The following is a 15,744-nucleotide window of genomic DNA, read 5'->3' as shown; positions in this document are numbered from 1 at the left end:
GCAGAGACGATCAATCATTCAGCCAATCAATCATTCAACCAATCATTCAATCAATTAATCAATCAATCAGTCAATCAATCAATTAATCAGTCAATCAATCAGTCATTCAATCAGTCAATCAATCAGTCAACCACCAACTTAATTAACGATTTTGATATCACAACATTGCATCTACGCAGATAACAAAATGAATCAGACGAGAATATAATTGAAATCCTGCAAAATCAAAACAATCATTTTTCGCCTTTTTCATCGTTATTTCCATCATCTTCATCATCATCTTCATCATCATCTTCATCATCATTATCAACAATAACGTCATCACCATTACCATTGTTGTTGACGTATCTATGTCATCAAACTATTCTAACTAATCGTATCTTGAATGAAAAACTCCCTGATAAGAATTTTGACATGTTATTGTTATTATCATTAATCTTAAGCTATTTCTATCATTAGCATTACTGTGTCTTTAATCATCATCACCATCACCAACATCATCATCATCTTCATCTTTAAGCTTCGTCATCATCATCATCGTCGTCATCATCGCCATCATCATCATCGTCATCCTCATCATCATCATCATCCTCATCATCGTCGTCATCCTCATCATCACCATCATCATCATCATCATCGTCATCATCATCATCATCCTCATCATCGTCACCCTCATAATTAGCTGTCGTTAGCAATTTGTACATCATCATTATGAGTTAACAGCACGTTTGTATATTCTTATCTCAAACGACATCACCAATACATTCAGCCCGTCACCGCTATCGTCGTTGTCCTCGTTATCATCATCTTAATCATTTTCATCATCGTAGCCAGCATAGTGAAAACTACAGCAACAACAGCAGCAGCAATAGCAAAAATAACAACATTAGTAACAACAACAATAACAACAACAACGCTTATAAGAGTAAAAATTATAATAATTAATCAATCATTATTCACTATCATACAAGTCAAAATCTTCAGTGTTACCATCGGTTCAACATCGTCGTCATCATCAGTTTCACTTTTTCTTGTTATTACTATTATTATTATTATTATTTATTATTATTGTTGTTGTTGTTAATGTTGTTAGTATTAAATGTAACCGTATAAGGGCAGTTGTTATAATATGGCGTTTGTGTGAGTGAATGTTTCAATTCAACAGTTGGTTCGTTTGTCGATGTGAACTTTCTCTTTTTCTATTTCTCTCTCTCTCTCTCTCATGTTGATATTTATGAATAAATAAACATATAAATAATATAAGTTAAGCTCATCATAGCAGTCATATGCTACAAAATGAACTATTACAAATTTTGCATATCTCAATGGAATTGGTAAATAAAACCATTTTTAGCTGATTAAGTACATACATTTTAACCCACGCACAACTACTGCGACACCAACTTTTTTCTTGTATTTTTTTCTAGTAAAAACAACAACTGCAACACCAACAACAATAACATCAATAGCAACAGCAACAGCATCAATGAGAACCAAAAAAGAAGCAGAAGAAATATAAAAAAAAATCCGTAAAAGTGTAACAACGATAGCATAAACAACAGGCACTTTAACTTAACATCTGATCTGAAGTTTAATTCAAATCAAATTCTGTTATTACATTGCGATGCACGTGCGTGCGTGTGTGTGTGTGTATGTGTGTCCGTGTGTGTGTGTATGTGTGCGTACGTGTGTGCGTATGTGTGTGTCCGTGTGTGTGTATGTGTGCGTGCGTGTGTGTAGTTTGCGTGCGCGTGTGTGTGTATTTATTACGCAGTTCTAGTGTTAATAACAATCTTGTTAGACGTGTTGATTATTTTGAAATAACTCTCATATAAGTTGAAATGGTTATATTGATATAATAGTATGGTCGAGATGATATGGACATTGATAATGAATGAGATCTTGATGATTACGGTGATGCAGATTATGATGATGGTTATTATTATTATTATTATTATTGATAGTATAATGTGTTTTATTATTTTTTATTATTCATCCTAATGTCACTTTGTCTCTAATCACTTTGTCATACGGTGATGCAGATTATGATGATGGTGATAATGACGACGACGATGGTGATGACGATGATGATGATGGTGGAATAGTAACAGTGTAATAATAAAACTCGTCCTCATCAGCATAAAAATCCAACTCATGGTCCCACCTACGTATTTCTTTGCTAGGCAATTACAAAAAATAAAAACAATAATAATAGAAATAATAGTTATAGTACTACTATTACTAATAACAATAATAATTATTGTAATAATAGTAATAATAATAATAATAATAATAATAATAATATGAATGACCCCATAGTTCATCCCTCGAAATTCTTCTTTTGTATGTTTGTTTGTATTTTTTTTTATTATTCGTTTGTTTATATTGTTGTTTATCCGTTTGTTTGTTTGTTTGTTGTTTTGTTTGTTGTATATGACTGCTTATGTAGGTAACAATTATGTATGTTTTCGGCCGGGTAACTAACTAGACAACAGAAATGCCAAGAGTAATGAATACATGTAACGCAACACTGACAGTACTGTTGCACTTGCATTAGACATTGTTCTAAGGTAAGAAATAAGATGGAGAAGGAGAAAAAAATGACGACATCAATAATTTTAATAATAATAATAACAACAACAACAATTACAGCAACAACTACAGCAACAACACAACTTTGTAAACTATGGTTAATTATTTGCTATTAAGTCATCAGAGGCAACAACAAAACTCCCATTGCAATTTCACAACAACTATCCAACAATCCTAAAACAAAAACCATCACAACAGCATGCTTACAACTTTTATGTACCAAAAAAAAACAACAAACAAAACTAACATTAGACAGCAGCAACAACAACACTCAACAGCAACAACATCAACAACAACAACAACAACACACAACAACAGTAACAGCAATGCAACAGTTGCAATAAAATCACATATATTGTCATTAACAATGGTACGCACCAGCAAACAAACAAATGGAGGTTAAACAATTAACCTTACATGTGCGTGCAATGGACGTTTGTGGCCAATGTGGATGCTTTTGTAGTTGCAGTTGTTGCTGCTGCAGTTGTAGTAGTAGTGGTTGTGCCAGTAATTGTAGTTTTATAACTACTAGTAGTAGTAGAAGTAGTTAGTAGTAGTAATAGTAAACGTACACATACACATACATGCACATCTAGACATACACATACACAACATACATAGCATTAATACTTTTGAAAAATATTTTCCAACAGGCGGGCCACTGGGTTTGCATGAAGCGGCAGCATTTTTAAGTGGTGGCCCTGGCGAGATGGGCCTCGTGTCGCGCAATCCTAACTCCCCCACACCAGGTGGCGATCCACACCATCCTCTGCTACATCCACACGACCAACACTACTCGCCGCATCTACAACAACAGCAGCAACAGCAACTGCATCAAGCTCTACAGCAGCAACAATCTTTCGCCCGATTTCAACAACAAGTCGCGTTGAGGCAACATTCTCACCAGCAACAACAACAACAGCAACAACAGCAACTTCAACAACAACAACAACTTCAACAACAGCAGCAGCTGCAACTACAAACAAATGTTCCTGTTTCCTCAGTGCAACAACAAAACACGCCGACTGGTCAGACGGAACTTCCGGCTGAGATATGGTGATGATTGTGATGTTTAAATGACCGTGATGATGATGATGATTGTGATGTTCAAATGACCGTAGTGATGATGATGATGGTGTGATAATGATGATGTGATGTTGATAGGTAGCCGTTGCATGATGATGGTTGGTCGTGATGATGATGAGGATGATAATGCCTATGACGGCGATGATGATGATGATGATGATGATGACGACCGCTAATATAATTACACAACAATTTGCCAGGCCGTATTTATGAATATTTTAATTGAAAGTATTTTATTTTCAAATTTGTGTAAAGTAAAATTTTCTTTAATTTTTTGACATCGTCGAATGGAATTTTTTAAGAACGATAATTTAGTCTTCATGAAAAAGACTTAAATGTACATAGATAACATTTCGACTAAATACGTGTCTGTAATATATATACATAAATATATATGTGTGTTTGTGTGTGTGTGTGTGTGTGTAGGGTGTGTATGTGAGTGAGTGTGTATGTGTAACAGCATATGTGTGTATATATAAAACAATTTTCATTGATTTTTAAATTTATTAAAACCTTTTAATTTATTTAATTAAGTCTTTATAGGATGTATAAATATATATAATTTTTTAATAATTGAATGTTTATATATTTATTAACATTTTGTAGTATGTAATTATAATTAATTTTATTTATTTCTACGTTTATTTATTAATTCATTCATTCATTCATTCACCCACTCATTCATTATTTTAATAATTAAACTATAATTATTGAGTCACCATGTTTCTGGTCAGAAAAAAATTAAATCGTTCAATAAATAACCGAAAATTATTCTTTTAATGACCAACCAACCAAAACCAACTAGCCAGCCAACTAACGAACCAAACAACTAGCCAACCTACTAACCAACCAGCCAGTCAACTAATCAACCAAACAACCAGCCAACCAACTAGCCAACCAGCCAGCAAACCATCCAGCCAACCAACTAACCAAACAACCAACCAAACAACCAGCCAACCAGCCAGCAAACCAACCAGCCAACTAGCAACCATTCAAATTAAGAAAATGAGAATGAATTGAGAATGTTGGACGTTCAATCGATTGAGGAAGTCTCGGCCAGCCAGATAATTTCTAATTTATGTGGCGCTTAATTAAATGAGAGCGCTCGGCTAAATAGCATTTCAAGGCGTGCAAACTCGTGAAAAACCAATAAGTGGGCGATAATAAAAAAAAAACAGAAAAAAATTTGTTGTTGTTTTTTTCTGTTGACGCTAATTTCGTTGACGTAAGTATGCAGTAGATGTTATCGTTAGTTGTAATGTATTTTTATTATATGGTAATATTCTTTTTATTTAAAAACATCATTTACAAATCAAAATAATTTTAAAATGAAATTATAAATACATGAAGCTAATGGCGTTATAAAGTTGTCAGTGTATAGTATTTTTACCGTAACAAAATAGTATTTTTAGTAGTGGAGTATATATAGAATTAGTAAGAATATTTTGATGGGATTGCTTAGGAGATAGCTGCAGTTTATCAGATGGACAATTTTTATTGCTCTGTTCTATTTGCAGAAAACATATTTGTCATTTGTTTTTAACGTTGTTGGTTTATGTCGTTGTTTGGTGTGTTTATGTAGTTGGTTGTATGCTGTTCATGTAACTGGTTGTTTGTTGTTTGTATGTTGTTGTTTGCGTATTGTTAAAATTATTGTAATCACTTTCAATTTGTTATATTTTCAATGCCAAATGTCACTTAAGTATATTCATGATTGAAGCAAATGTTGATTTGTTGTTACCTGGTGTTGTTTTGTTATTGCTATGTCGTTGAGAAGGTATGTAGTTGTTGACTGGTTTTATTATACCTCATACGACTCTAGTGCAAACTTTTTTGAAGCATTTAGATCACACCAAAGTTACAAGTGGAAAATGTTGTTGTAAGTTACAGTTGATGTGATCTGATGTTGGAATTACATCTGTTGGAACAACTAGTATTACATTTGTAGATGATTACAACAATTAAAACAATTGTCTTTTATGTTATTTTTCTTGCTTGTTGCAAAATTTAATTATTGTTGTTGAAGTTGCTGTAGCTTGCTGCAGTGTTTACGTTGTTGTAGTAGTTGTTGTTGTTATTGTAGTAGTAGTTGTTGTTGTAGTAGTTGTTGTTGTTGTTGTAGTTGTTGTTGTTGTTGTTGTGCGTATAATGAGATGTTGCGCAATGCTTGCGGGAGAAGATTTCTATAGCTCGCGACTTATTCATACTTATCTGGGCGTCATCATCAAAGAAACTCTCTGATAGGCAGCCTACTAACCGCAAACACACACATACAAAAACACACACACACAAACATACAAATATACATTCATACATACATACAAACATACATACAAACATACATACATACAAACATACATACATACATATATACATTCATACATACATACATACATACATAAATACATACATACATACATACATAAATACATACAAACTTGCATGTTTGTGGTTTCCCGCTTGTCTCATCTCATTTCTTCCCTGGAGGTCATTATTTTTTTCGTGTGTTTTTCAAAGTTTTTGTGTTTGTATGTGTGCGTGCATGTGTGTGTACATGTATGTATATGTTTGCGTGTGTGAGAACGTCCATGTGTGCTTGTATCTTCTGTGCTATTCGTGAATGTTTTTCTATTTTATGATTTACTGCTTCAACATACCTCATAATTTTGCATCAACAGTTTCATATGCACGCATACAAATTTAAATCATTAAAAGATTTCGTTACAAGAGGCAAAGAGCAAAAACATAGCATCAAAATTGCTAGACCTAGTTCTAGACACCCAGACAAACACACACACACACACACACACTCATACACACACACACATACACTCATACACACACAAATATACAAGGAGCAAAATGACGACCGACCAGATAAAGCTATCAAGAACGCCCATCTCCACCTACGTACAAACGTTTACGAGAAACATTCACGCACGTGAGAATTGTCATGTGTATGTGTGCGTGTGTATGTGTGTGTACAAATTTAAAAATACGCAAATACAACAGAAACGAGAAAACATTTATATTTAAATACCAACCTACCCTCAAATACCTTTTTTCATTCTGGCATCCATTCATCCAGTATTAGAGAGCTATGCAATGTTAGGCTAGGTTTCTAAGGAAAATTTCATATATGTTGTATAGTTCAATACATGTCGGTATGTGTGTATGTATCTATTTTGGGTTTTTTTTGCATGCAACGTGTATTTATTTTCATGATTATATGTTTGTTCTTGTGTTTACGTTATTGTGTGTGTGTATGTGTATATACAAAGTTTGTTGACCATTGATACAAAATATACAAAATTTGTTGACCATTGATTTACAGGCTCACAATTGCACGTGTATCAAAAATACATGCATACACACACAGACTCCTAGACACTAAAACTAACAAGCAAGCACCAACATTAATACACACACACACGCACACACACACACACACACACACACACACACACACGTACATATACACGTTCACACTTCGTTTGGTCATGGTCGTACGTACGTCGTCTGTGGTAATGCCTTTTATATCAAACGTCTCGTTTAAGACTCTCTGGCTAAAAATGAGCAGACGTTAAAAATAAATTTAAAAAATGAAAATGTCAGTTGAGTATTGAATATGTAAAAAAATGTTTGAAATGTTATGAATTAAAAAATCTGTTAGAACGATAATGTTGGGTGCTAAATAAAAATGCCAAACACAAATTGTTTGTATTATACACACACACCAAAAAATATCTACACACATACTCTTGCAAATACGCACACTTTTGTATACACGGATATAGGAAAACTTCATACAAAACAAACACATACACCATTTGAAAATAAAATACAATTACATACAATGAGGTTTATAAACATAGAACATACATACAAACGTGAATACATACATACATACACATATACGTGCATGAAAATGCAGAAAGACAAAGACACATACACACAGGTGCACACACACAGGTGCACAAACATACAAAGAAGCACACAGACGTAAACACATACAAAGAAGTATAGGCGTGTGTACGGCTTTGTGATGGCACCTCCGAGGATTAAGTGGATATTGAAGGATACTAGCATATGTTCTTTTCTATGTCTTTCTCTATCTCTGACTCTCTCTATATTTTTCTTTTCCTCTCTCTCTCTCTCTTTCTTTTTCTTTCTTTCTATCTCTGACTCTCTCTATATATTTCTCTCTCTCTTTTTCTTTCTCTCTCTTTCTTCCTACCTCTCTCTCATTCTCTAAATTTAACCTTCACATACTCTCTTTCTTTCTCAATTTTTTTCTCTGATTTTTACTTTATTCCACTCCTTTCTTATAATTTTGTTAAGTTTCTACATATGTATACGTGTGTTTATCTGCGTGTATGTGTGTGCGTGCGCGCGCGTGTGTGTGTGTATACCTGATCATATTCATGTAATGTATGGTAATTTATGTACGCAGACCACATATTATAAATACTGATAAACAAAATGTGTGCGTGTGCATGTGCTGACGTTTGTATGTATCATTTGATGTATGAATATCATCTAAATATATCATACGATGTACCATCTAAATGTATCATTTAACGTATCATCTAAATATATCATGTGATATATCTAAATACACATATACTAAACAACACATATAAAACAACACATACACATGTTATACACAACTACACATACACAACATCACATACTACACAACAACACATACAACATCACATACATAACAAACAACACATACACAACAACACATACACAACAACACATACACAGCAATACATGCACAACACAACACACACAACAAGCAATACAAACATACGCTTCGTTGGATCTGATGACGAAACAACACGAAGACTGACGCAAAATCTAATTATCTTTCTTTCTTTCATTCCTCCATTCTGTTTTTTACACATTCTTTCATTCGTTCGTTTATTTATTTTTTTTTATAATTCTCAATTCATTCGTTAAATTTTATTATAAAACTTTTGTTTTGCTTTTCCAGGAAAAATAAAAAACTTCTCATAAAAACTTTGTACGCACATAGACGCAAACTCGTAAACTAACGCATACGCAGACATTTAAGTTAAACAAGACAGCATACAAATTCAAGCGTACACACGCATTCATATACACAAACAAATACACATACAAACACACTACATTATACACACACAAACGCACACAGCACACACAAACACACACACACGTAGACTCGCATTAAACAAAACGGTGTACATAGAAAATGCGTGAACAGATGAGCATTCTGCGGACCTTTGATATGCGTCAACTGCAAATGCTTCATTCGACTCACTCTGTTTGCGCTAACATTCAATAGCCAAATATTAAAGAGACTGGATACGCGTGAGCATGTGCGTGTTTTTCTGTGTGTGTGTGTATGTGTGTTTTTTCGTATGTGTGCGTACGTTCGCATTTTTTGATACATCTCACTGTGGCATTTGATAACTTAAGATGCATTCTTTTCCACATAAACACAAAAGAGGCTGAGCTAACGTTCTATATAAAACCTTGTAAAAAAATTCCAATGTGCTTACGAGTTGCGTTATGAACGAGAAATCACGCTCATAGTAGGTAAACATTGAATTTGAATACACACATGCACACATACAAACATACATATATAAATACATGCATACATAAATAAATACACACAGACGGACATACACGCACAAAGACACATACTAAATAGAAACAAACACACGTGTATAAACACACAGACACAGGCAGATGTATTTTAGTAGCTTCACGCACACTCAATCAAAACTGCACAGTTGGCTGGTCAAGCGTGCCAGATATGACGGAATGAAGGCAAGATTGTTTTGATAACTTGTTGTTGCTGCTGCTGCTTTCAGAAATATTGTTGCTTTTGCTGTTGTTGTTGTTTATATTGTTGTTGTTATTGTTGTTGCTGTTGTTTGTTTGCAGTTGTTGATGATGTTGATGTTGTTGTTTATACTGCTGTTGTTTCATTTGTGTTGTGTTGTTGACTTTTTTTATCTTCAATATTGTCGTTATTATTGAGCATTTGCTTACATAGGTTTATGTTTTTATGATATATTTCTTTTCTATTTATACATAGTCGTTGATGTAACCCTAGGTATCTTCTGTGTTGGTGTTTATAACATAACGGTGGTTGATATCTGTCAACACTTAAAAGGTGCTATCGTTAGGAAGGTTTTCTAACAAGAAAGGAAACATTTCGCGTTATTTTAAATGTGTAGAAATGCGTGTTATACCCACGTATACACACTCACACAAACATACACACACATTTACACACACACACATATACACATGTATACCTATATACATACGTAAATTCTTGTATGTATATATATATATATATATATACATATTCTTGTGTACATGTGTAAATATATGCACCTATCAGCATAATTATTCGTGTGTTCTTGTGTGTTACCTTAAAACATGGACAGATTGCAAACGATGATGACGTAATTATGACGTAATCACCCGCCATTTTATTCCCATATTGGATCGTTTGGTCGGTTAGATCTTTTCTGCCATGGCTGCAGCTGCTGATGATGATAATGATAATGAGTGTGCATTAATGTTTTGATTTATTATTATCATTATTGTTGTTGTTGTTGTTATTATTATTATTATTAATTATTATTATTAATATTGTTGTTATTAATATTTTAAACGCCATATTCAGTTAAATTGAAAACAATAAAAAAACAGTCTATATTCATGCATGACGAGAAATAATTTTTTTACTTTCATTATCTCAACAAAGTAGTTACTATTATTAGTAATATTACTTACCAGTCAAGAGAGTACTACTACTACTACTACTACTACTACTACTGCTACTTCAACTTCTATAAGGGGTCTCATGGCCGAGTGGTTAGCGTGTCCGTCTACTACTCCCACGACCCGGGTTCGAATTCTGCAGTTTCTACAGAATCATCCGGGTAGCCGACCCCCGGTCAACCCAGCCGTAGATTTTTTCGAGGTTGGTAAATGGGTAGACGACGTAAGTTGTCGCATGCTGGCTGGCGAAATGGCTCGGTGGTTCAAATGCTCGCTGAGTCAAACATCTCAATGGCTATCATATACTCAGCGTATATGATGCGGTGTTTGCGCGTGCACATAAAATGCATGTGTACGTCGTGTGAAAAGAGTAAACAGCCTTTGTGGCAAAAGATGGCTGCTTCAAATCAACAGATGAAGAAAAAGAAGAACATAATAAAAGATATATAGATAACATAATATATCTGTAACATTGTAAGTGGTTCTGCGTATGTCAGAGCTGCAATAATAAAGACTAATAAAAAAAAAAAAACTACTACTACTGTGCTGCTGTTACTTCTACTACTGTGCTACTGCTTCAGTCACAACAAATAGTAAAACTGCACTGCTACTGCTAATATTATTTTGAGAAAAGTTAAAAAATCATCTAAATTTATTTATGAACCCTACATTTAATTTATTTATGAATTTAGATAAACAAATAAAATAATAATAAAAATAATTTTCACATCAACAAACAAACAACAACAGCAAAAACATCAGCAACAATAACAACAGAACATCAAACAACAATAACAACAAAAACAACAAAAACATCAGCAACAACAACAACTGCAAGGGAAAATTATTTAGATATAGATATGGTCGAGTGCATGAGATGTATTGCATAACGACGCATCTAACACTAGATCTCATTACCGATTGTCTGAGCTGGACTATACTTGTCTGTTTGTCTGTCTGTTTGTTCGTATGTTTGTTTGTCGGTCTGTCTGTCAGTTTTTCTGTTTGTTTGTTTGTTTGTGTGTGTTTGTGTGTAGGTTTATATAATTGTAATTTGCAGAAATTCCAGGCAAGTTAAACTAATTTTGATTAAATTTTTTTTCATATGTGAGTGTGAATGTGTATGTGAGTGTGTGTGTGTGTGCGCGCGCGCTCGTGCCTGTCTGTTAAGTTATTTTAACCAGGCGTATGGCCACTCTTACTAGTATTGCGTAATAAAAGTTGTTTACATAAAGTTGCGTAAATAAAATGATTTAATAATACAAACCGTTACGACGACGACGACGATGATGTTGTTAATGATGATGATAATGATGCTGGTGAGGGTAATGATGGTGATGAGGATGTGATGATAATGACGATGATGATTTTGAGATGAAGATGAATGACGAAGATGATTAATGATGGTGATGAAGATGTGAGTGACGTAGTCATAAACCAGGTGTCGTCATTATCTTCTTCACCATCGTCGCCATAACATTCTCGTTTACAGTACTGTCTTCGCACATCATCACTATCACATTTCAGTACACCCCATTATGATATCAAAGAGCAACTTGAACTAGGCGTTTTAAACGCCTGATTAAAATTGGATTATATATATGAAGGTGTTTGAGTGAGTTAATCGACTTTTAATTAGTTTTCTAAAATGCGAATTATTCAATTTTGTTTGTGTAGATAGAATTGAAAATTTTCAATCAAGCCCATTTTATATTTTCATAATTATTTTAGATAAATATTATTTTATTAAATTAAATATTTTACACTTACATTCATACACAGACATACATGCCTATACCATACCCATACATATGTACATTGAAACTAAATCGTTCGAAATTGTTCATCATCCCATCATCATCGTCCTAGTAACATCATCATCCTCATCATCATCATCAGCAGCATCATCCTCTTCGTCATCATCCCCATCATCATCATCAGCAGCATCCAAATTTTCAGCAGGCAAAGTTGGGCAGGCAGATAAATGATACGAGACAACCAGTAGAAATGAAAAATTCAATTACAAACATACACGCACGAAGATGTATGTATGTATGTATGTATGCATGTATGTATGTATGTATGTATGTATGTATGTATGTATGTATGTATGTATGTATGTATGTATGTATGTGTGTGTATGTATGCATGTATGTGTGTGTGTGTGTGTATGTATGTATGTATGTATGTATGTATGTATGTATGTATGTATGTATGTGTGTATGTATGTATGTATGTATGTATGTATGTATGTTGTATGAGTCGGTATGTGTTTAAGCGTTGAATAAAACTGAAATATCATCAACTCTACACCGACCACCAGCAACAACAAGGCAGCGACTGCAGCCACGACATCAACTTCAATCAGAAAAATTATTATCCAATTTGAAGTAAACCTGCAAGAATCCAAATTAGGAAACACGCACATCCATAGTGGCATACACGCACAAAACCGAGTATTATAAGCATCACATAATTCTGTTATATTACATTACACGCTACCAATCCAACAAATTTTTATTTATTAAGTTAAATTCAAATTGAAAATAAATATAAACATGATCAAGTAAAAATATGTCTGTGTATAAATGTATGCAAATATATGCATGGATATTGTACGCTTAGTGTACATTATGTACTTTGAGTATATATATATATTTTTTTATACAAAAAACAAGTATATATATATACATATATATATATATATATATATATATATATATATATGTGTGTGTGTGTGTGTGTGTGTTTTATCTTTTTACACTTTTGTCTTCTGCACACGTCATAAATATATTATTGAAGACTTTTTTCAGCGCGTAGTGTATCAACACGTTGGGAAAGATGACCAGAACTACAAAGGTCAAAAGGTCAATCATTAACCTTTCATCTCTGACATGGAACATGCAACTAAACATTTTCAATTCACTTTCCATTCCTGGTTTATGTTCAGTGTATGTGTGCGTGTGTGCGTGTATGTGTGCGTGTATGTGTATGTATGTGTGTTTATAAGTGTGTGTTTGTGTTGTATATATTTTATATTTCGGGGGAAATGCAATTATCATTTGAACCTCTTTTGATTTTATGTCTTCTTTCGTCATATTTTTTGCATTTGTATGTTTGTATAATTTGTTGGTTGTATGTATGTTTGTATGCCTGTATGTTTGATTGTATGTTCCTTTGATTGTGAAGTTGTACGCTGGTATGTCTGCACGTATTTGTTTTGGTGTTTCTAAATGTTGATTGGTATGTTTGTTCATTGTGTGTGTGTGTGTGTGTGTGTGTGTGTGTGTGTGTGTGTGTGTGTGTGTGTGTGTGTGTGTGTGTGTGTGTGTAAAACAGAAACAAGTATTACAAATTTCTAACAACTGAAAGAGAATATGGAAAAATTCAGTTTAATATAAAAAAGTAAAAGTATAAGAATTAAAAAAAGAAGCATAAAACTGATAAAACTACTATGATGATACTATTATGATGATACTACTATGATAATACTACTATGATAATACTACTATGATGATACTACTATGATGATACCGCTATGATGATACTACTATGATAATACTACTATGATAATACTATTATGATGATACTGCTATGATGATACTACTATGATAATACTTCTGTGATGATACTGCTATGATGATACTACTATGATAATACTTCTGTGATGATACTGCTATGATGATACTACTATGATAATACTTTTGTAATGATACTGCTATGATGATACTACTATGATAATACTTCTGTGATGATACTGCTATGATGATACTACTTTGATAATACTTCTGTGATGATACTACTATGATGATACTACTATGATAATACTTTTGTAATGATACTACTATGATGATACTACTATGATCAGTTTTGAGGGAGTTGAGAAATCAGAAGGTGTATCCAACAGCCCGCCAGGGTGCTATTATTTCATGGACATGTTTCTGTGCGTTAATTCAAAATAAATTTGATGCTTTTTCTTGTTTTACAAATGGTTGTGTAGTGTTGTTTGGTTTTGTTGTGGTTTGTTTTGTTGTTGTTGTTGTTGTATAGTTTGTTTTGTTTGTTTGTTGCCGTTGTTTGTTGTTGTTGTTTGTTAGTAATGTTTATTTCGTGTTATGTTAACGTTAATTGTCAATATTTTTTATTATTTTTATTTCGTTTGTTATTATTTGTGTTAATTAAGAGACTGATCTAAGAAATGTAAAATGGAAAGAATTTTTCGGTAAATTATATTTAAAAAATAACTAATTATCTGAAAATAATTATCGATTCAGACCGGAACAAAATTTCTATAAGGAAAACCACAAAAAAAGACAAATATAACAAATACAAACAAACATAAAAAAAACAAATCTTTAAAAATACAAACGCATATATGAAAATACAAACATTTATATGAAAATACAAACAAATATTAAAAAAATATGAAAAAATCTTCAATAGCATGGTAGTAATCTTGAAACACCTCCAAATAATTAGACACACATCAGACGGAGTGTAATTCACCAGGCCCAGCATCCTACCTTTGATTCCTGTATGTATGGATTTTTAGGTTTTTCACAGTATTAACATCATTTCATCACATTTTTTTATCAAATTATTGTTATTATATTGTATCATCGTGTTTTGACGTCATTATTACATCATATCATGACGTCATAATATCATACTATCAGTACATAGTTTCATCATCTTCCTTCGCCATCACATAATTACATTACAATTAAATTACATCAATATATTTTATTATAATCACATTATTACATCAACACCACAAAATCACATCACCAAATCATCACATTACCGTGCTATCAAACCCCACCAGCACCTTGTGAAAATATTGTAAGGCGTGCCTAACCCGAGAGCAGAAAAATATTTGAAAGGTTCTTTAATATAACTAATCATCAACAAAAGATGGGAATATTATTTGATCTTATCATTGGATTATATATGTACTAGTTTGTTAGTGTATTTGTGCGTGTGTGTATTTGTGCGTGTGTGTATTTGTGCGTGTGTGTATTTGTGCGTGTGTGTATTTGTGCGTGTGTGTATTTGTGCGTGTGTGTATTTGTGCGTGTGTGTATGCGTGCGTGTGTGTATGCGTGCGTGTGTGTATGCGTGCGTGTGTGTATGCGTGCGTGTGTGTATGCGTGCGTGTGTGTGTGTGTGCGTGCGTGTGTGTGTGTGCGATTACACCAATAAGAACAAGTTTGAAAAACATTAACCTTACTCAAAAAAATTACAATAACATTTAACATTATCTGTTACATT

The 15,744-nt window shown here is 33.1% G+C and overlaps 1 protein-coding gene across 1 annotated transcript; it reads left to right on the top strand.

Annotated features, from left to right (window-relative positions):
* Positions 1 to 3,020: 3,020 nt before the first annotated feature.
* On the top strand, positions 3,021 to 3,652 carry HELRODRAFT_165555 (hypothetical protein; the record flags this gene model as incomplete). The annotated part of the gene is made up of 2 exons (XM_009032113.1): positions 3,021 to 3,039; positions 3,246 to 3,652. The coding sequence occupies 2 exons, from the start codon at positions 3,021 to 3,023 to the stop codon at positions 3,650 to 3,652; spliced, it is 426 nt and encodes a 141-aa protein (XP_009030361.1).
* Positions 3,653 to 15,744: the final 12,092 nt, after the last annotated feature.

This window comes from Helobdella robusta, assembly GCF_000326865.2.
Source record: "Helobdella robusta unplaced genomic scaffold HELROscaffold_8, whole genome shotgun sequence".
NCBI classification, from domain to species: domain Eukaryota; kingdom Metazoa; phylum Annelida; class Clitellata; order Rhynchobdellida; family Glossiphoniidae; genus Helobdella; species Helobdella robusta.
Note: the sequence above shows the minus strand (reverse complement) of the source record. Positions and strands in the feature narration are given on the sequence as shown.